This window comes from Daphnia magna, linkage group LG4 (genome assembly GCF_020631705.1).
Source record: "Daphnia magna isolate NIES linkage group LG4, ASM2063170v1.1, whole genome shotgun sequence".
Taxonomy (NCBI): domain Eukaryota; kingdom Metazoa; phylum Arthropoda; class Branchiopoda; order Diplostraca; family Daphniidae; genus Daphnia; species Daphnia magna.
Window position 1 is genome coordinate 7,540,270 of NC_059185.1, and position 22,367 is coordinate 7,562,636.

The 22,367-nt window shown below is 39.3% G+C and overlaps 1 protein-coding gene and 2 pseudogenes across 1 annotated transcript; 2 read left to right on the top strand and 1 right to left on the bottom strand.

Annotated features, from left to right (window-relative positions):
- Nucleotides 1-1,249: 1,249 nt before the first annotated feature.
- On the top strand, nt 1,250-2,952 carry LOC123471352 (annotated as a pseudogene).
- A 2,028-nt stretch (nt 2,953-4,980) lies between these two features.
- LOC123471142 lies at nt 4,981-6,213 on the top strand (annotated as a pseudogene).
- Nucleotides 6,214-9,067: 2,854 nt separating this feature from the next.
- On the bottom strand, nt 9,068-20,829 carry LOC123471353 (PDZ domain-containing RING finger protein 4-like). The gene is made up of 7 exons (XM_045172593.1): nt 20,608-20,829; nt 19,238-19,410; nt 12,557-12,694; nt 11,695-11,931; nt 9,630-9,949; nt 9,350-9,371; nt 9,068-9,262 (listed from the first exon to the last, which is right to left on the bottom strand). The coding sequence occupies exons 2-7, from the start codon at nt 19,256-19,258 to the stop codon at nt 9,068-9,070; spliced, it is 933 nt and encodes a 310-aa protein (XP_045028528.1). The 5' UTR covers nt 19,259-19,410; nt 20,608-20,829.
- Between the last annotated feature and the right edge of the window lie 1,538 nt (nt 20,830-22,367).

Consider the following 22,367-nt stretch of genomic DNA (forward strand, 5'->3'; position numbering starts at 1 on the left):
AAAAAGTTATTATCCCAATGTCCAATGATTTTCCATTGTCTATATATGAAGATCTAAGTGAGCTGCGTTTAAATATTTCGTTTGTATTATGTATGAACTCTGTTTGTAGATAATTTTGTACAGCTCAAATGCACACTTTTTGATTTCGTTTTACGCATAATATTCTTCTCGCGATTTTATTTATTAAACGCATTTTGCGTCGTACTTTATTGGCAATTTGAAATATGATATACGGTTCTGTGAAAGAAAAGAAAACCAGATCTATAAGTATCCTCGCAGTTGGACAACTTTATTTTTACAACACGCCAGATAATGATGAGCTGAAGCATATACAACAGAAAGATCCAATCTCATAGTGCCAACTTGGACAGGAAACGACAAGACAGGAAAAGAATGAGAACCTAGATTTAGGGTGGACCTGAACAAATAAGAAAATGGAAGGGACTATCCAGAACAACCGACGAATGGTGCTGTCATCAAAATCAATTATGTCGTTTGCTATCAACCAGTTTTCTTACATCTAATGGAACTTGGAATATCAACGTCATTATCCGTACACAATTAACTAAAATGGTTTTCGTTTGAGACAACGTTCTAAACATGCCGTCACGCTATTAGGGACGGGTTTTTAACGATCCAGGTATGATTTGCTCATGTTTGCATCTCGAGCTGTTGCGGATGAAGTTTTATCGTTTTAAGAAATATACCGTGAAAAATTCCATCTTACACTGCCATTACAGTTCTCCAAGGTTCTTCCCTCACTGGTATTTCCTTTGATTGCTTAAATATACCTTAAAGTTAAATTGATTCGCCGAATAGTTATATTATACATATTACCGTTGATTTCACTGAAATATATGCTAAAGTTCCTATACCTTTATTTTTGTATACTTTACGATGTTGAATTCTAAATCTTCCGCTAAGGAAAACAATACACGCCATTTCCTAGAAGACGTGACACAGGATTATTGTTATCTTTTAATGAATGAAAAGGAAAAAAGAAAAAATTTGAATTCTGTTGAAATCATAGTTGCTTTTTTATTGGCTGGCGGTCCACTGGCGAAGGTAGAATGCGCTCCAGCTCGATGTTGTGTTTTAAAAGAATTAACGGAGTTTTGCCGAACGTTTATTTCCTCCGACAACCGGTAGCTCAGAAAACCGTCGTTGAGCTATCTAGAGAGTGAAAAACGAACAAAGTTGGACTATTAAATTGAACGTTGGGAATCAAAATTGCCATATCTCTGACGAGATGGCGTTCGCTACCGAACTTGACTCGCCCCTGTCGCCTGTCTGTATTAAAAGCAAATACCTTGTAAAAGCCAATATTTATGAAACGGGAAGGTGTTAGTCCATTGATAGTTTATTTCAAGCTCTATAACTTACAAGTTGTTCCTAAGTTTGCGTAGATAACAAAGAATTGTCAGAGAGAGCTTTGTCCTCTGAGGTACAGTCAGCACCTCACTGTATACATATCGTGATATTCCCTTGTCAAACTAAAAAGGCGCCTGACGATCAAATATCTCTGATCAAGATAAGCTGCTGTTTTCATTTGGTTTAATCGTGATATAGTTATCTAAAAAGAGAATATCAAGTAGGTGACAACTTTTTTCGATTTGTTAATTCCCGAATTACCATGTGTTATTTTTCACTACCTTCTGTAATGTAAAGAAACGCTCGTTTTGACAAGTGGGAGGGTCTTACCGGTGTTTCGCAATCTGGTTTCGCCATTTATTTGATCTCTTTTTAATTGGCCTTAGTGCAAGTTGTTATTGATAAATGTTTATTTTCTTAATTTCATTAGGTTCGTATTGTGCCTCAGTTCGACACGGCATGCTCCCTCCTGGGGAATTCAATGAAGTGTTTACAGGTTTGAGGTGTTGAGACTATCTGTTGATTCAGACTTTATCCAACATTATTTTTCAGATGTTCGTGTTTTATTGAATAATGACACACTCTTGAAAGAGGGTGTTGCAGGTGCCCTTTGCCGTATACAATAAAGTCAACTCACTCCTGTTAAACTTCCAAACTCCAGTATTCCTTCATTTGGTAACAGGCACAGAAATGACATTGGCGGGGGAGGTTTTTGATCCTCGTTCCAGACAGTCTTTCAAGTATGATCATTTGAGGAAGGGCTTCTGATCTGCAGGTATATCAGCTCTAGTTACATATTTGTCATGTAACAGCAAATTTGACTTTGTTTCTAGGCATGGGAATCTGATTCTGCAGTAGAATCAAACTGGAGATGCATTAGAATCCCAGTTTACTGAGTACACAGCAAACCATTACAAGCATGGTGTTTGTGCTGTGTTTGGACAAAAGTAGAAATGATAGTGTATCTCTTGTAGCGTGCGTTGAGGATCATCAGTTTCAACAAAGAATTATTGGTGCAGTTCTATGCTGAAATTAACTTAACATATAAACTATAATTTATTTTGTAAAATTTTTGTAGGAATGAGTCGTTGGAGGTCACAGTGGTGTGCACCCTTTGACTGGTGGAACTGGGAGTTGCAAGGAACTCTAAGAGTTCAGGTAACATCTTCCATCGTTTTGTTTTCTCCATTAATTCTCCTCCTTGCTTTTTTACATTAGGTTCATTATTATGAAGATGGTAATGTCAGCTTGTCTGTTCTAAGAATGTTAAACATTCACTCACGTGTTCGGTAAGGCAAAAATCTCAATAAAAAAAAATATTTATCTATATTTATGTATATATAAAACTAAAATTTTACTTCCTATGTGCTTATAAGAATGAAGTGAGACCGCAAAGAAATGGTTCGATTGATTGAAGAGTCCGAATCTGAGTATCAATTAGCGATCAATGAAAATACCAAACAATGTCTGATACTAGCTTCAAAGCTCTACGCCGTCAACTACCAATCACGCGAGTAAAGTAGACTGGGAAAAGATCATTTCGTACAAAATTGGAGAAAAGAAATCAACAAAGCCCAATAACAATAAGTTCAATCAGTAATTCTTTACTTAACAAATCTTCCTCTATTCTTCTTATTTCCTTATCCTTGTTGTTGGAAAGTAGAAATCCGACCTACTGCCAACTGCTGGCCGATTGGTTCAATGTTGTTACAGTGGTTCTAATAAGTTACTACGATACATTTCTTTTCCATTTATTTACATATCCTATTTTCTGTTTGTTTCTAACCTTCTTCCTTCTCAGCTCTCCCTCATGGTTTTACTGTGTCGAGTGTTGGATGATTTGATCAAGGCTTGAGTTTGGCGTTAAATTATCCTGATCAAGTTATATCGCGATCACCGGTACGCTGCCTTTGTGCGCGCATTGCTGAAGCGATGCGCCCTTTTATTATTATCATAGTAATATTAAATCGTCGTCCATTGATTTTCTGCACCCCATTTAAGTTTCTTTATTTATCAGCAGATTGGTTTGCTTTGGTTAACTAGCAAAGTAATCTACATGATTAATATATAGGTGTTTTCGGTTTTCACTACTGAATTGTTTCCTCATCTTTTGCTCCTCTGTTGCCTCTATATCCTGGTGTTGAATGTACCAAATATTGCCTAAAAGAAAAAGATGTAGTGATTCCATAAGCCTAATTTTTGTGTTATTTGAGCCAATTTGGATCTTGCAAAATGAAAATACAACTGTGTTGGACTTGTTGGAAACTTTTTGTCCCTTTTTCATCTCTGCTCTGCAGCAATTGAACTTTCAATTACCAAATATGACAGATCCATGCCTCAAATCCATGATACGAGCACCGTCAGGTCGTTATAACCAAACAAGAATAAGGAGGACGAAGTCCTACAAAATTTATAATTACTTCCACATTGCTCGGCTTATTCAAGGCTGGGCACAGAAACTATACAAGTTTCTTTGCAATGTAACAGGGTTTGAAAATGACAAGTGACTGCATACATAACCAAAGTTCTGTAGAGTTCGGGTACGTCTTGCAGTCTACCGTTTTGGGTTGGCCAGCCGAAGTGGCGGAGCAAAACTACCATAAGCGGTAGCCTCGGACAATGAAGCGAGTGAAAGAATTTACCCAGAATCTTCCTGTCTAAGGTGACTTTCACGCAATGGGGAAATCGCTCGTCAGGTAAGACGTGTGAAATATAAGACTGTTTAAGGAAGTTTTTATTTTTTTATGATGATTAAGTGACTCAAGTTTTCAGTCGCCCCGTCATTTTGTTACCGCAAAAATATTGCTGAAATTATTGTCAAAATGACGTGACAATGATTCTTAGAATTCGGCATTCGCATTCAATAGAAAGGATAGCTTGGCTAAATGCTTTCACTGCCGTTCAGTCAGGCCAACCAATAGGAGGGATTACTGTTAGAACTAGGGCAAGTGGTAATTTTTCACATTTATTACAAACGGTTTTCAAAGTTCAGAATAGAGGAAGATTCTCATATGATGCATATCCGTGCCATGTGTAACGTTATGATGTATGGTAAATTGGTGGTGTAGAAACAATCGTTATGCGTGTATTTTTACCAGATGGCGTGTGCCCTATGCGTGGCGTTTGTCGTTTGTTTGCGATGCGTTTATGACGTCATTGCTGTTTCATTTTTAGCTTGCCCCCCGGCCCGCTTGTTGGAACATCCATTTTCTCTGGTGTGCATCCTCGACGAGTTTGATCAGAACTCAGTGTCGCTATTTATAGTTGAAATTGAGTTATTTATAAAGTTCCTCAAGGAATTTTGTGTGCCTCTTGATCGCAAGTATTTTTTCTTTTCGTTGATAGACTAGTCGTGGCCATCATTGTATAACGCTAAGTTAAAGAACAGGATTCGGTTTCTCACCTCCTCTGCTGTGATGGCATTTCGGCATGTTTCCACTATACGAGAATGATAACATGTCCAACAAATATATTATTCATCAGCCTTCGTAGAATTTTACAAAATATGCAGACATTTTATTGCTTGCGAACTCAAATTTGAAAAAGTTATCATAATAGCGCAAAAACAACTGACAGGAAACTTTGGTTTGTCCGTAGATTCAGGCCGGAATGGCTGCTATCGGAAAGAAACTTGTCATCGTCGGTGATGGTGCTTGTGGTAAACCTGCCTGTTGATCGTCTTCAGGCAGGATCAGTTCCCCTGAAGTATGTCCCCACTGTGTTTGAAAACTATGTGGCAGATATTGAAGTGGATGGCAAACAGGTAAAATTAAATTTTTGATGTGTAATATTAGTATTGATTCCATTCTCAGTATTTGAATAATGGTTACAACAATTAGTCAAATCAGTATTTATTAACATTCTTTAACCACATCAGGATTTTCACAAATGGTATTGGTCCTTTATATGTGAGTTTACGTACTGACAATGTCAAAATTCGATTAGGTGGATGGTACAACCAACATGAGCTTGTAGAACATTTGATGCATTTTATAATTTTCTGGGAAGAAAGTAAAAAAACTAACAGATCTTGGTTTCATTTGATTTAGGTGGAGTTAGCACTATCGGGACAATAGCTGGCCAAGAAGATTATGACAGATTACGTCCTTCTGTCTTACCCCGATACGGATGTAATCTTGATGTGTTTCTCTGTCGATTCTCCCGATTCGTTGGAGAACATTCCTGAGAAATGGACACCCGAAGTAAAACGAACATTTTGTCCTAACGTCCCTATAATTCTTGTCGGGAACAAAAAAGATCTTCGGAATGATATCCCGCCACCATTGAAGGCAAGTTTACTTAATCAAGTGTTTTAGTCCCTGTGTCTAACTATGTTTTGCTTTCGAATTTAGAATTAGCCAAAAATGAAGCAAGAGCCAGTCAAACCAGAAGAGGGTCGGGCAATGGTAAACAGAAAAAATTAGCGCATTTGCCTACCTTGAATGTCATCAAGAGTAAGGAAGGTGTCCGTGAAGTCTTCGAAAACCGCTACGCGAGCTGCCCTTCAGGTTTGTTGAATATTATTTTCTTGGGTGCCACTATAGCACTCAACTCAGATCAACCAAGTCAGAGTTTTTAAACTTTGAATTGGAAAATGTTACTTTAGGTTAAGAAGAAGAAGCCAAGTGTACCATTTTGTGAAAGGTTGGATTCGGGAGAGGATATGTAAAACATTTGCATTGGCCTTTTTTCTTCTATGGAAAACTACCAACCATCGGACGACCTTTTTCAGACGATTTATTCCTTTTGTGTTCGTCTCTTCGATTATTACTACAGCAACAAATTTTCTTCTCCCAATTTCTCTCGTATATTTCTGGTAAATACAGTTGTTTCAAATCCCAAGTTTGTTGACACTTGCGATCCGGAACACTTTGGCGCTTCTCTAGATTATCCAAAATTCATAATTCAGTTCTTGTTTCGAACATTCGGTGTTTTTAACTTTCAAAGGTGTGTTTGTTTATTCACAAACATGGCTCTTATAATTCCCATGAACAACCATTAAACTCGTTTGTTTGAATCCTCTGCTATAGCCCAAACCCTGTAGTCTTTTCTATTATATATATATATATATATATGCCAAAAGTGAATACTTGTTCCCGCATTTCCCATAATCAAACCTAAGAAGAGCAATCTGACATGAGGCCGGATATTTACTGAAAAAAAAATTCTGTATATTTCACATGGGATTGGCGCGAAGGTAAGGGTAAGTAAACAAATACAAATTCCCACAATTACAAATTAGCGGTTGACTTTTCCTCGCCTTATGCGGAATATGTTTGTATTCCTCATTTTGTTGAATTAGGGCGCTGTACATAAAATATACAGCAAAGATGAACGACATAAAGTCGATGCTTGGCTTAGACTTGCAGACATACAATTTAGACTTTTCTGTTTGATTATTAGACCATTGTAACAGTAAGTAGGCCAGGTGGTATATTCTTTGCAGTTTCTGGTATTAGTTTTGATCTGTTCATTTTATTACATTATGTTGGTTTATAGACTGACCAGGCGCTTTGGCGCGAGTTGCAACATCTGTTCGTTAGGGCATCGTTGGCTTTCACTGGAGTGGTGCAAGGTGTGCAAGTCGAATGTATTTTGGAGCGGAGCGGATAAGCTCCTCTTGTCTCCTGACGCCGCTCCCTGGTCTTTTCTACGTGTTGCCTACGTTCTTCTTTGCTACCAATAGCGTCCCAGCTTTAGCTCAGAAAGTGTGTCATCATCGGTTGTTGTGCCAGCTCGTTCTTCAGAAATTTGATGGGCTCGGTCACGCAATAAGCCTTTCTCGGGTTGGCCGACGTGTTATGTATCGACTACCGTCCGCCCGTTTCTTCATCCTCCATTCGGTATTGGTCTCCAGAAGTTTGCGCTCGTGATCTGGCAACTGCTCCGAAACTAAAGCGTCGTTTGCTTTTCTATTGAAACGCTCCTGGCCGTTTCGAGAGAACATCAGTTTGCCAAAAGAGCCAGTCTGAATGGCATCTTCATCAATGGTGGACATAAGTTGAAGATTGCGTTTGCCTGCCGACTGTTGTTGCTGTTTCTGAAGTAATTGCTGTTGAAAAAGCTGCTGTTGCAATCGGATCGTTCGCTGCAGGTTTTCGGCGTTTGTGCATTGTCCGAGCTGCCGGTAACATAGTGACGTAATTGCGATTCTTCTCTGTCGCGTCATTTCCGAGCTAGGCGATTATTGCCATTCTCTTTGGTTCGATTAACAATCCTACTTTTCCCAACGTCACCAAGTTGAGCAGTTTGCCTTTTAGTTCTCTGTGGCCCCTCGTGCGGTCAAGGGGCACCGCTGACAGCTTTCACAGGATAAAGTTGTTGCATGCCTAGCAGACGGGTCGGAAATGTGCTTGGTGGCCACAGTCAGCTATTTGATTGGTGGGAATCAGAGGCCAGAGACAGGATCAAGCTGGTCACCGGACACGATGATAGAAAGAGGCGACGATTGCATCCATTCTGCGTTAGGTTTCTTTTGGCAACAAAGACACTGCTCGTATTGCGCAGAACTTCGTCCAGGTGGCAACTGCTGGAAAGGCGGCGACAAGTGAGCACTTTGCCACGATTCCCCAGTTCCAGTGTTATAGGCACTGGAAGTATCCCGATCCTCGCCCACACTTGCATGATTCGATTTGTGACGATTGCGAATGGTCGATTTTCTCATTTCATCTTCGTTAGCAATTCTTTTCTGGGTGACGTTGCTCAGTTTCTTTTCTTTCCGTCCGCTCGAATCGCCACTGCTGGAACTCAATTTAGTGAAGTTGTGCCCCTCAGTCGGCCATCTTTTTCGATTCACCTGAACCGTTCTGTTGGGCATAGAGTTGTTGCAACGGAGATACGGCGGCTGCTTGGCGGATCACTGCTCGACATCGTTTGTCTTCTCAACTCGATCGGACCGTGGCATCCCACGTTTGCAATGATTTCTGTACAAAGATTGGACGTTGCTCTTGACTGGGTGAGGTCCCGGAAGCGGAATATTATCTTTCATTCCTGACTTTTCGGCTACGCACATAAGCGATGAACACGAGCTGAAAGAATGGCTCGTGACCCCATGGCTTGCCGTTGACTGTCTCCGGGGTAGTTCGTAAGGGAGTCAAGATAAACCGGTTCCTGATCCAAACATTCCGAGATTGTTTCATAAATGTGATCTGAATCATCTTTTTCATTTCCTGTTTTCTTGTCTGGTGTTGGGTCGTTCATCTGGAATAACGAGTGGCGGCAGTCAGGCATTCTAGTTCCAACGATTCCATTTTCTATTGACCATGTTCAGTCTTTTATCAGCTGTCATATCGCTGTTTATCTGATTGGTACATGGTACTGTCGAAGCGTGTACGGGCCTGTTTGTATTTCTTCGGTTGTCTGACTCGGTGTCGATCCATCACTCATCCGTGATCTATTCCCCAACAAAGGCAATATTTTTTTAATTAATCGATTTTTTCTTTAAGGGGAAAAAATCAATAACAATAAATTCATATTCAATCATTACCTAGCGGTTCTTTCAAAAGATCCCTCATTCCGGATCCTGATCGCTAGAACTACGCGGCGAGAGAGCTGAGTGCCAAAGCCACTGTCCTGACGCCATTCAACTTCATGGCTATGCCTTTCCTGCAGGTACAAGCCTAAAAAAAATATATGGCAAAATAATTTCATCAGGTTATGGCAACCTCGCGTACATTCAATCTTGATTATTATTTTTTTAGTTTTTCTCACGAAGTTGTTGATTTTCAGTTTCCCTCGTTTTATCATCGCCTTTCTCATTTTCTTCGTCTTCCAATATTCTCTCTTCGTCGCCCTCGACTTGAACGTCTTCTTCTGATTCTCCATCTTCTAGGAATTCTTCATCAAGCTCAGGATAAAGGAAAGCTACAGACAGCACATCCAAGGGATCAGCCTGTCAAGTGGAAACAACGATATAGTTTTCCTTTTAAATCCAAAACAATCTCACGGCCCGTTTTTACTCTTGCTCATCTTCGTTCACCGACAATTTCAACTTGATGAAACTATAAATATAAAACAATAGGCTAATTTACTTGATTATGTGGCCGAGATACGAGCAACGTCAGTTCAGGTCGAGTGGTAGCAAACAAGTTCTCGGCTTGATATCAATTTCGAACATCTACACCATTTATCTAAAGATGCCCGAGTAAAGTTTTCCAAGAACAAATCAAAATAAAATTAGATCACAGATAAGTCAATAAGAAAAATTGAATTCTGACTTTCATTTAAAAGAAAACATTAAGTCCTTATACAGTATATACCTGCAAAGGACATCGCCTTGAAGAAGTCTTCCGTCGGCTGCCGCAAGACTATCTTCGGCGATTGCTTGGATATAGACTTCTTTATCTTCGCTTTCCGTGTTGTCTTCATCGACGCAAGCTTCATCCTCTTCACATTCCGTAGCGTTGTCGTTTGTTTCAACATAGATCTTGTTCATTGTTTTCTTCTCGGTGAAATTGCTCGTGTCCACCGCTGGCGCCAGTTTACCAGTATCATCGTAATTTATTCGTGATACTGGCAGACCATCGCATAATGTTAGACCCAATTTATCCGTAGAATTCATCCGTTTCAGCTTGATTTCCTACAAACAGAATAGCATCGCAATTTTCGTTTACCATTTCCTTTTAAATCAACTACTATCATTAGCATTTTTAATTAAAATAAAAACGCTTTGCTAAAACGCAACATGGAAATGGTTAAAGTTACAGATAAAATATCGTAGAAATGTATTTTATTTCTCAAATTATGTTTAGCGAAACCAGAAAACTAGTTAGCAAATAAAAGCATTTTTGATTCGGGAACGACTTTTATGAGTTGGCATTGAGCAACTTCCGATGTGTTATAGGTGTGAGGCATGCCGGTTTACTCAAGCTGTCAGCAGCTGCAGCCTTCTGTCTGTGCACGACATCCCGAAAAAAGTCTAACAAGCAAGACGACCGAGCTTATTGTGAGTCAATGCATAAGTTAACGTGTGCAAGTATAATGTAAGCTAGGGTGTGCTGAACTTTCGTCTTCATATAAAAATACACGCATTTTTTTCTTTCTTTTTTTTTTGTCTTTTTAAACAGGCTTATTGAATGTAGACATGTTTTAGAAAAGGGAAAAACCCCAGAAACAGAGCCTAAAAGGAAGTATAAACAATAGCGAAACAGAAAAAAAATATGTACGTATATATATAAAGAAAGCTTAGGTGGCTCAATGTGGGTCTACTGGGGCACGTGGCCTACAGTAAACAAGAACTGCTGCATTGAAGAGTTTAGAGACTCGGTAAACTGTGTGCACGCGGAGGGTGAGGCGCATATTGGGCAATGCTCTAGTTAGACTTTTTACCCATTTTATTTGCTCTGCACGGTTTCCTGTGTTTGGATTCGACGGGTGGTAAAGCAAGCAACCGAGCTCCCAACTAGCCGTTTGGCGAGCAAGGGGGATTTGAAGCAGATCGCTAACTGAACTTGAAGGGGGAACAAAAAAAATAATAATAATACTGTCGGCTGGTTGTAACGTGACTGACCCGTGACGATGTTGAAAACTTCGTACCCATCGTACGATTAAGAACCACGCTGCGCCTGCCCCAACTATTTGTGGTCATGCTGCACGCTTCCTTCTATTACCGTACCTCTATATTTTTTGGGGGTGGATTATTTTCCTCCCTCTTGAATATAGTTTTCGGTCTTTCGAAAGGAGAAAAAACAAATCACAGTCCATTCAACCCTTTTTTAAACAACATGCTACAAAATGTCGCTCCTTGGATTTCTTATTCGGAAATTTCAATCATTACACTAGTCTAATTGTTAATTCGTTATTGCATTTATAAAATAAAATAATAATAAAAAAAAAAACAAACAAACAAAACAAGCATTGAAACTTCTTTTCTCAGCGACAATTTTTTTTTTCCAGACTTCGTCTCAGGGTTTTCTACTCGAGAGCTATTAGAAACGCACTACGTGGGGTCTTTCGTGGTTTGGATCTGCTCGACTACCATAAATAGAGTACATGAGCGTTCGTGGGCCGACCGACTTAATATCCTGACATTCAAAAGGGCAACCCACTGAAAATCGGACCCTCCCTTAATACTATAAAACAAACATACACACACACACACAAACTTAATTCTTTAAGTTATTCGAAAATATTTTCGCGTAATACATTGGAAGTTTTTTTTTAAAGCGAATTGGCAAAACTAGGAATGCCTCATATCGTTCAGGTCAATTTTCATTCCATTTTTCTATCGCATGCCGTTTTTAATAATTCAGCTGTATCGACAACGGCTTTGAAAAACGCAACTACCTTTTATGACGAAATAGTTGGGGAAAAACAAAAAAATACCTCGTATTCCATTTCTTGTTCTTCTTCAATTACGTCATCATTTTCGGCGAGTTGTTCGGTTTGGTGATAGAAATCAATAGCGCTCCAGACGGGTAGATTCACTCCTGCCCAGTCGGTTTGAACTTGAACGCTATTTCTGATCCCACCGTAAACTTCGTGTTCATGAAGGCAGCAAGTCCGTTGGCTGTTGCATGTCGGAGAAGATGAAATGGCGCTTTCTTTTATGGTAGATTTCGGCTGCATTTACACATGAAAAATATAATTTCCGCTTTTAAAATTTTTAGAAAATCATGACGCATGAGTTATGGCGGAAAAAAAAAAAAACACTCAACAACTCGAACGATTTTATATGCTGTCGTCAACAAGATTTAGAAGTTTTGAGAAGTTAGTGTATAGTTGCACAAACAAACCCGTTCAAAATCTCGACTAGGTTAATGAAACAAGTTTTGCACACAGTCTTTTGAAAAATTTGTTTTAGCACGTGAGTGCAATTCATTATTTATGTTAAATTTTGAACAAGAATAAAAAAAAAAAAAAAGGTGATTTGTCTAGCTTAACCGAGTGCCCCATATGTGCCCAGTGGTTCCATTTTATTTTCGTTTTAAGCATGTGGCGGCGCATCGAATCTCGTTTTAAACTTTCATAGCGTGATTCGACAATACCCATCCATCAGTTGTTAACCGGAAGCGGCTGATGTGGTGTAGCATATGTGGAATATTTTTGCTTTATATTTTGTGCATCTGGGATTCTCAACTTGCTTTCTTGGGATTTGGCTGAAAACTATTCGTTTTCTACATAGCGCCCGCGCGTTATTAGATAACTAGCTTTAAGAATGAAATTCGCGAAATACTATGAGGCTAACCTTAATTGGAGATAATTCCGACGACGAAGAATTACCAGGAGCACGTCGAAGCATCTGCACTAATATTGGTTCTGACGCCGATAGAAATACGCCAAGGGCTTCTTCATGCGACGACTTGGACACGTCCACGCCATTGACCTGCAATTAATGACCAACAAACGTGTGTTATTGCGATTCAAATATATTTTTCTCTTATGTTAGGCAACGAATGAAATGAATTTTTGTTTTGTTTTGCATACGGTGTTTTTCTCTTCTTATATTTGCCTGCTGCGGCCAGTTGGTAGCCTCGCACTGCTAGGGTCAACAGCCTTTTCGTTTTTGATTGTTTTTCTTTTTAAATTATTTTTGTTGCATGAAAATGATTTTTATTTGATTTATTTGATACGTGTAGGATGATTAAACAAATATTTACGTCAGCAGCGTTCATGCCCCGGCTTATGCAGTGATTTGCTGGACAGCAAACATTTAATGAATAACAAAGTCTATAGAAACCAGTTAACCAGTTCCGCGTTCTCAATTGACTTGCACGATTCGCTTTCAGATTTTTTATGTCAGAACGAAGCAGCTGTTTTGCTTACACTAACAAGGCCTTGGCGAACGGCTTTCGTTTGATATATTTTACATTAACGTCTTCCTTTCATATTGTGTGCAAACACACACACACACACACACACACGCACACATCCAAAAACATAAAGACGATCTAGTATAATACTTATAGAAATAACTTTTTGTTGTTTTTGTATTGTTTATTATTATAAATCTTAAGTAAACCCGGAAAATGGAAAGCTTTGGTCTGTCTATGAGAAATCTTTTTACTTTTGAAAGTTTGCTTTTGGCAACAATAAGAACGCTGGAAGCACAACTCCACGAAGCCTATAACCGCTGTAACGATAGGGGTTACACTATTTAAGTGCCGGAAATCATTAAATAGCAACTCCATTTTAAACTAGAACGACAAAGGAGAATGTCGTGACCAAAGTAACGAAGTCAAACCGAATCAAAGTTATCGAATATACGTGGCTGCGAAGTTTTCTAGACGTAAACTTTTATCAGATTTTTGTTTTTTCTGCACTTGACATTATTATTAATTTAAAACATTAGCATACTTCATCAACTGTGGTTTAAATGTGTGAAAAGATAAGGTTGCGTAACAATTCAACATCCAAAACCATTGAATTTCAAAGGTATTTAGTTCTTCCGAGTCTTTGATGAGTCCTGCCTTATATAGACCTACCAGTAATATCTGTACATCAATTTGACTATAACGTTACCGATGAAACCTGATCACAGCTGAAGAGACAAACGGTTTGATAAAAAAAAGCTATGTCCCGACATGTTATTGAAACCCATGTTGATTGGCAATTAGGATCAATTCAAGAACTTGTGTGTTCAGCAAATGAAGCAGCCAATTAAGCATCCCGTATGTTGTCCACGATGTCTAACAAAACGTTTGCCCTTTCCGACTGATCCGTTATTTCTTTACGATGAGCTAGGGTGCCAGCCTTCCATTTACCCAATACACAAACCATCAAATAAATAGTGCTAAACTTTTCATTTATGAAGGGAACAGCCAATCTGACCCTTCCATTTAAAAAGCCAATCGGTTCAAAGGCAAACGACACTTGGAGCCTAGCAATATTTCAGTCTGACGATATACCCCTCGATGTCTTTGACTAGAGTGCAAAAAAACAAAACACACAGTTTGTGGCGGATATTTAGGGAATTTTTCACCGAGAAACTATTCACTGTTAAACAGGCAACAGGAAGGACAATCTGCATTCTTAAGATGATTTACGATGACTATGCATATTCAATGAATCTGCTACCCCCTTATAGCAGTCTACCACGTATGAAGGATGGGTTCTTGTTGACATCTGATAACAGCCGTTATGGTTGGCATTTCGCCTTTTTTTATGCTTTCCAGTTTTCGCCTTTCCCCCTTCTCTCTTTTTTTTTTTAATGGAACTTTCCTACTTTGACCATCGGGTCGACAACCGTTGAGTGAGGATATCCACATTTACCGCAAACTGTTTGCATACGCCAATGTGGGGCTCTTTTGTTTATCCGACCGTAACGTAATGATCAAGAACTTACAGTTAGCCTATTCTCCCTTTGCTCCCTGTGTTTTACGGATCTCTAAAAAGACTTTTGCAGCTCAAGAGCGGTTTACCCCGTCACATTCCCGGGGAATGTGAGAGACTTTTCTGTTCTATCGCTGCCGATTTCAAACGTTAAGATTGTGTTAATGTATCTGCCTGAAAACGTCGAATGTTTTCACTTTCCCTTTAGCTCCTTTTACGGTTCCCAAGCCAATATAGAACGAAGTTGTGGAACCATTTATTACTGCATTAGCTGACGAAAGAGGATTGCCAAACCATGTTCCCTTATTCCAGAAAGCAAGAAAAGCGGCATTCGAACCAAACATTATGGCAATGAATTTTCGAATCTATCTATATTTGACCATATTTGGTAATGGTTTTCCAAATAATCAATAGGTTAACTGCTGACATTGCAATCATTTCGGCCATTAAATTCAAAAACAAAAAAACACAAAAACATTTCGACTATGCCATACATTAAGGAAAATAAGAATCACGCTGAAACACATGGACGGATTGAAAAGGAGAAATCTTCTAACTAGAAAGACTCCTGCGGTTTTTATACTTTTACTTGATCAGCCGTGCTGACGATGCAAGCGATCCGCAAGACGGCGAAAATCGTACGCATATAAGTCTATTAAATCTTTTGGCAAGGTGATTTTATCGGACACCTATATGCATGAAAATTCCGGGTATTCCAGCCAAACGAGATAAGGAAGCGCATAGACAATGTAACATCCATACATGGTGGTCAACAGCGTGACACGTCTTGTAAGGAGCCAGCACACACACACACACACACAAAACTGCTTCGCGCTAAACTTTTGAATGACATGCGTGTATTGGCATGACATTTCACGTTCTCTCTTGCCTTCATACTTAAATTTTATCGCGTTAAAAGGGATTTCGACGGTTAATCCTGCTGCGGCAATGCCGGATAAGGTTTGAAAAATAAATAAATAAAAAACACATTTAAAAATGCATACGTCAATGTCACATTCCGCTTTTCTTCTCGCTGTTAGATGAACCCAATCTGCCATATACAATAGATTTGAATTTCGTGACGCCAGGCCACTTCGATTGCAATTCTGAAATAGCATTGAATCACGCATTCCAAAATTGGGCCAACGGGTTTTCGGTTCTTGTTCCTAAGGCCGCCGCTCATTTCGAGTTTGCTGAACATGTGCAGTACTACATAATCAAAAGGCGAATAAATCTCATAATTGACTTTCAAAGTGTAAAAAGCCCATTCAATTTTTAATTTATTTATTGGATGAATACTTTCCGAGCGGAGGAATTAAGCATGATTTCTACTCAGCAATAAAAGCTGTAGTGAATACATCTTAGTCAAGTCGATCGCTAATCGATGAAACATGATACGTGTTTCGGAACGCTGCTTTCAGATGGGTTGATTAGTCGTTTATGATATTTATCACTCTGCGATAATGTCACGGGGTTTAATTTTTTACGCTTTCTATCTATTGGCATAGAAATCATGAAAAAATGGCCGGCGATAAACGAATGAACGGCATGTACAAATAGACAAGGCTCAAACTTCCGATTGCCTCATGGCCGTCGTTTCTTTCTCGAACCTTTCCGAATCGCATCAGTTTGCTAATATGACATCATGTGATGAAATCAACTGTTTGCGCTTGTCGTTCTTCGAAAGTGTGTCGTCGTCGTGTACAAAATAAGAAAGTCAACATCCACATTTGTTTTGTTTTCTTATAAACAAACAAAACAAAAAATGTTGTCATTAAAATGAGCCCTTCTTCAAAGCCATTTAAAGCTATTCTTGTTCTTTGTATGCACGCCCAATGTGGACGAGGGAAAAGATGACGAAAAGAGGGAGGAAAGAGAAAACGGAAAGAAACAAGGGGGAAAAAAAAATGAAAAGCGGGGAGTGAAATGAGAAGAAAAAGGGGGAGAAACTGTGAGAGGCAGAAAAAAGTAACATAAAATCTGGTAGGCTGTAGCCAACTAGGAAATAAGAAAAAGGAAAAAAAAAAAGGCAGGGGGAAAGAAAACATTAGAACCTCTCTGGGTCCTCTCATGGCAATGCATGGGTCGCGTGGCCAGGCCGAAAAAGAAAAAAGAAAAAAAGGGAGGCTGCCATACTTGTAACGACCGGAGAGACTTTGGGCGTGAAAATAAAGAAACTTGTAACAAGATTCAATTGAAAACGCTCCTAAGAGAAAGCAACCGGAGAAGAAAAACAAAATGCTGATTTCCCATACAGGAACCTCAATGGCAGCTTCAACGAACAAACTGCAAGTCGATTAGAGTTTGCGACCCTTTGGCGTCAATGTCCTTATTCACTGCGTGTTTTCTTGGGTGCTAATTCTTCGTTGTGGCTGTGACTAGCCATCCGAAAAGGACCGTGTCTGTTCAATAAGCATGTGACTCACAAGTGAACAAAAGAAAGTAAACGGATAGGCCACCCAAACGTGAGGTGTAATATAATTGAATCGATCAACCATAAACTGTGATGCTTACTTTCTCTTCTCCTGCAACAACAACAACACAAAAATGTGCATTGTTTACTACCGTAGATAAGAAAGAAAGAAAGAAAAAAAAGAAAAAAAAGAAGCGCTCAAAGAAAAAGAAACGAAGGATAAATGAGGCGGGCAAGAGAAGACGACATGTTGTTTGTCAAAAGTGTTCACTCTGAGCTTCCAACCATGAAGAAACGGAAACCACACGAGTAGACCCTACAGCGTGATGGTTGCTCACACAGCCCATCGTCACGACACTGACCAAAAATGTCATAAAAAAAATGAAACAAACGCCTTCATTGAATAAATTTCTGAAATTTTCTTCGGTAAGGAAACTCAAATGATTACGTTCATGACTCGTGGCGAAACAAATCGAGGTAAGCGTGAGCGAGCTATTTCATTGAATCGGTAACAGATGGCCTAGCATTTCTGAACAATTCGCTTATTATCACGAAGTCTTAATTTGCATGAAGAGGACGAAGAAAGGGTCGAATTTCGGCTAAACCGAGGGGGGGAAAGGCGCATTAAACTAAAAACAGAAAGTTAATTTTTAAAGCCGATTCAGATAGACGCGGTTCACGTCCCCTCTCTTCTTGTTTTTTTCTTTCTTTTCCAGCCATGTTGCTCACTCGAACGAGCACCAACAGAGAAATCTATCTTAGCTTCCATAAAGTCGGAGATGGAGTCCGTTGATTGCGTCTTGAGCGCATAAATAAGGTTTCCCTTTCTTCTCCCTCTCCCTCCTCTGCTCGTCAGCCCCTCAGAAGTGGTATATGTATTCGATTTTCTCCTTGACAGACGCTTCGAAAAATATTAGCCTTAATCCTTCTAATAACGTAGATGATGCCCCGGTCCGCCCCTCTCCCTCCGCCAAGTATTGCGTGGAATGACGTCTCTTAATGACGATTTTTTTTTGCCCAACGAGAAATTCATTAAATAAATCGACGAAAACCAGCAACTGTCGTTATTGCCTCTGGAAGTCGAAAATGGAACGAAACCGCATTTCGTGCCTCAATCATCGCTTGTTTGATACAATTTTCAAAGTCGACGATGAAATGGAAATAGCCTGGAGCAGATCGTTTTTTTTTTCTCGTTTTTTTTTTTTAAAACCTGGATGCCATCATAACGCCTGGATAATAATATAGTTCTTGTAAAAAAGAAAAAAGAAAATGTGTATGTATACATATTTTCTTTTTTATAGCTGACCGTTACGTAAACAAAGAAAATTTACCCTCGTTTTGAGACGGCTCACGCTAACACGTAACCACATGGTGTTGTATTTGGAGCTCGACATCCGTAGCCACGCATTGTTTAACTTGGCAAAGAGTACGATCAACGTTAATCAAATGACGAGAGAAAAAAAAACAAATTATAATAATAAAAATTGTCAAAATACAACGTACAGTCTTTGGTAGTATTTCACAGACTTTACAGATGCGTATCTGACAAATCGGACACGTAGTTAAACTGCAAGCGCAAAAAAAAAAAAAAAAAAAGATTCCAAGTTAAAATTCGTGATCGGCGGATAGCCCGTTGTTTTTCTGTTTGGAACCATCTAAAGAAAAAAGATACGAAAAGGGACATGCTGTGCAAGAGCTATACGAAAGCTAGTATTTATTGTGGTTTCAGGTAACATCACAAGTGCGACGTTGGCATTTAAAAGGACCTCCCACAATGTTTTTGATTCCCCCCTCCTCTTCCAAGACGATACATATTAAATATGTGATTGAACCCATTTCCCCTTTCAAAAGATCGCAGGGAGGGCTGGAAAAAATAAAAAATTAAAATAAATTCAACCATTTCGAGAACACGTATGCTTCGGGAGGTTTTTTCCTTTTATGAATATTTTACGTTCCATCACGAGCGACGAAGAGCTTATTCGAATGCACACACACACACACACACACACACACACACACACACACACAATGTTTTGAATATTATTCAACTTCAACTCATTTGTTATTTTAATACGTGGGACCAAATCGTGATTCCTCACCACTTGGTATCGAAATTATTCATACACCTTCAAAATACCAGTTCTTCGTATAACCGAGTTTACGAAAGCAAATTTTGGTTCTTACTTGTAAAATAACGAAATCCATTGCTTGTCCCTTGCAGCACTGTTTGAAGTTCCTGCGCTGTCGAAATCAAGAAGAGTATTCCTCCCAGATGTTGTGCTTCACCATTTACTCATGTCCGCTAACGCAAACCAGGGGCTACAATTAAGTTGAGGGGGAGGGGGGGCACGCACAACCTGAAAAGAAAAAAAAAGAAGCAGATTATAGTCAATTTTACCGTATTTAAATCACACATAAACGAATGAAAGCCAGTGATGGATTACAAGATTGCTCCAAGTGTTTTATGAGTGTCGGAAAAAAAAGGGAAACGCGCATTTATATGCTGTGAATTAGAGGGAGCTGTAAAAAAGAAAAAAAGTCTTTGGATTCCAACACCATACAAGGTCTTGGAAAGGTGACGGGCATATCCTCCACCACATCTGCGCCCAGTCACAAAAGACTTGACCCTTCTCTTCCGGTTTTTATCAGCCAACAATTAGACAGGAAGTCGTCTGTACAACAGAAATGTGGCTTTCATACCATATACGTATAAAATGATTTTTTTCTTCGAGAACAATTTGTCAGTTTTGTTGTTGTTGTTGTTTTTTTTTTTTTATCTATTAAAGAACTTAAAAAAATATATATATTTTCCCATGTCCATCCGAGTCAGTTGATTTCGATCTCGGCCGTCCTAAACGAACTTTTCATTTAGACTGTCGTGCCGGGTGGATAGGGAAAAAAGGAAAAACGAGGGGAGTGATGGAAAAAGGGCTGCACCAGCACACCCAACTGGGCTTGAAGAGTTATGAAGATGAGAGCCGCTCAGACTTTTCGGAGCCAGCTGAGAATGACGCCTGGCGGCTATGTGCGTCTTGACTGCGTTATGAATGCTGTAGGTTGAGTTTTTTGTTTTTTTCGGTGCTTTCAAGAACTCTTATGCTCAGCCCGTTGTTCAACAGCTTCTCGATATGAAGTAAAAAAAAAAAAATGGAAAGGGATATAATAACTTTCCGACAAAAGATTTATCATGCCATAGTGAACGAGGAAAGTTGACTGACTTGTTCAAGAAAAGGTATTGCCTATTTTTAAGATTTGGCATCAGATTTACGAGGATCATGTAACGTGTAGTTTTCTTTTTCCTTTGGCCAATCTCACTTGCGGGAAATAAAAACCGTTTTCACTTCACAACACGCATGGCGATGTGATAAATTTCAACTAAGCTTGTTAAATAAAAACAAAAACAAAAAAACAAAAAAAACTTGGGCAATGGTGTTGTTGAGTATCATAGCACCAGCAGTACATGTTCGGCCAATGGCAACACGCACGAGTAAGCCCTTGCCGAGTGTTCACATATTTTATGCTTTCAGACATGATTGAGTAAAGAAGTCACTTACCGTTAAACGTTCTATACAGCTGGCCAATAGTCCCACATATCTACACAACAGGGTTATCCTTTTGAAACAGCTACTGTTTCGCACGTGATCGGAGAATACACACCAAAGAAGTTCTATTGAATTGCAGTTCAATGGCTAGAACTCTGGCTGGGCGTCTGCCATTGCTCGGAATCTATAACCGACTCGTACGAGGGCAAAACCTCAACTGACTCTGACTCCTGCAACAAGCATGTCTATCAGTCTCTAAAGAGTCCAAGAGACACACACACACACACACACACGCACACACACGAGTTCTTTTTACTGGGTTGCCCTCAGCCTCAGGGCTCTCAAGCCCCCAAGCAGCCGGTACACAGGATGGACGTTTGGAACACCCCAAAATAAATAACTGGAAAACTTTGCACCTTGAACAGTCATTGCGTCTTGCTTGAAGAAAAGAATAATTCTTCCTGGTTACGTACACTTACTGTGTGTTACACTTTTTTCTTTTTTTTTCTCCCCCCCCCCTATCCCTAAGAAATGGAAAATATACAGATTAGGATAGATAGCACTGCTATCAGCTGGTAACCAGGCCTCAGCCTCACGCTGCCTTACACTTTTTTATTTAATTTAATTTTTGTTTTTCATTCTTTTTGTGTGTGTATGTGTGGAAAACGTTAAATAAGTGAATATTCCCTTGAATCAATTTAGTCCTTTTCTTTGCTTTTCCATATCCTGGTTGTTTTTGTGTGTCACAGTTTATGACTGTTTACCGTCAAATGCGCACGAACATCTTCAGTCACGGTCCCTTTTCTTTCCAGAATTGAGGTTATCGGCAGCAACCAGACGATGCAAAGGACACAATGCTACACAATCAGCAAGGACAAACAGACAAAATGTCAGTCTGTGAGGTAAGAATATTTTTGTAAGGATAGTTTTCCCGCTCAATCCCGTGGCAAATTGTTCTTTTTCCTTGGCCTCAATACCATTGGACATGATGATGCACTACAAGCTCCGATTTCCGTTGTAGCCCTTGTAGCCTTACATGTACCGAGACCCAAAAAGTTGCAACACTTGAAGATAATAAGATCCTCCCCATCAAAGTGTTGATTACAAATTGTTTTCCAGAACCGATGGCGCCCAATCTTGTATCTAAGCCAAACTGGAGAAGCTATCGAGACACTTTGAGTAACTCATATTTTTTAAATGTATATTGTATTTACATCATTCACGCTGAGACGGTCGTTTGCATATCTAGTAAACTATACTCATTTGCAGGGCGTGGATGCGTTGTAATCAATTATAATCTGCATCGCTGGCAAATGTAATGTAAGAACAGATTTGAATCTGAGGGCATTTTAGATCATTTTATCAAATAATCGAACACTCGTAACTTCCACATTTATTGCCTAGTCAGTGGATTGGGATTGCATTATTATTTATTCCAGCCTTTTTTTTTTTTTTTTATATTCTGCGTAAAGTAGACTGGTTACTGGGTCTTAATACGCTCTGCGTTCGCTATTGATTGCATGCTATGGCGGCTTTAATAAAACGCAGCCATAAAATTCGTCGGACGGCAAACAATTTCGGTTTACAGTAGTTGTTGTATCTTACTGGATAATTACAGCATTTTGGTAAACATCGATGATAGCTAAGCTATAAAACCTGGAATTTCCGTCATGTGCAAAAGATATTCCCTTTTTTAGGACGATTTTATGGCTGTTCAGGGAACGCATTTTCATTAAAAGTCTTTTATTATTATTATTTTTTTTTTGCGAATT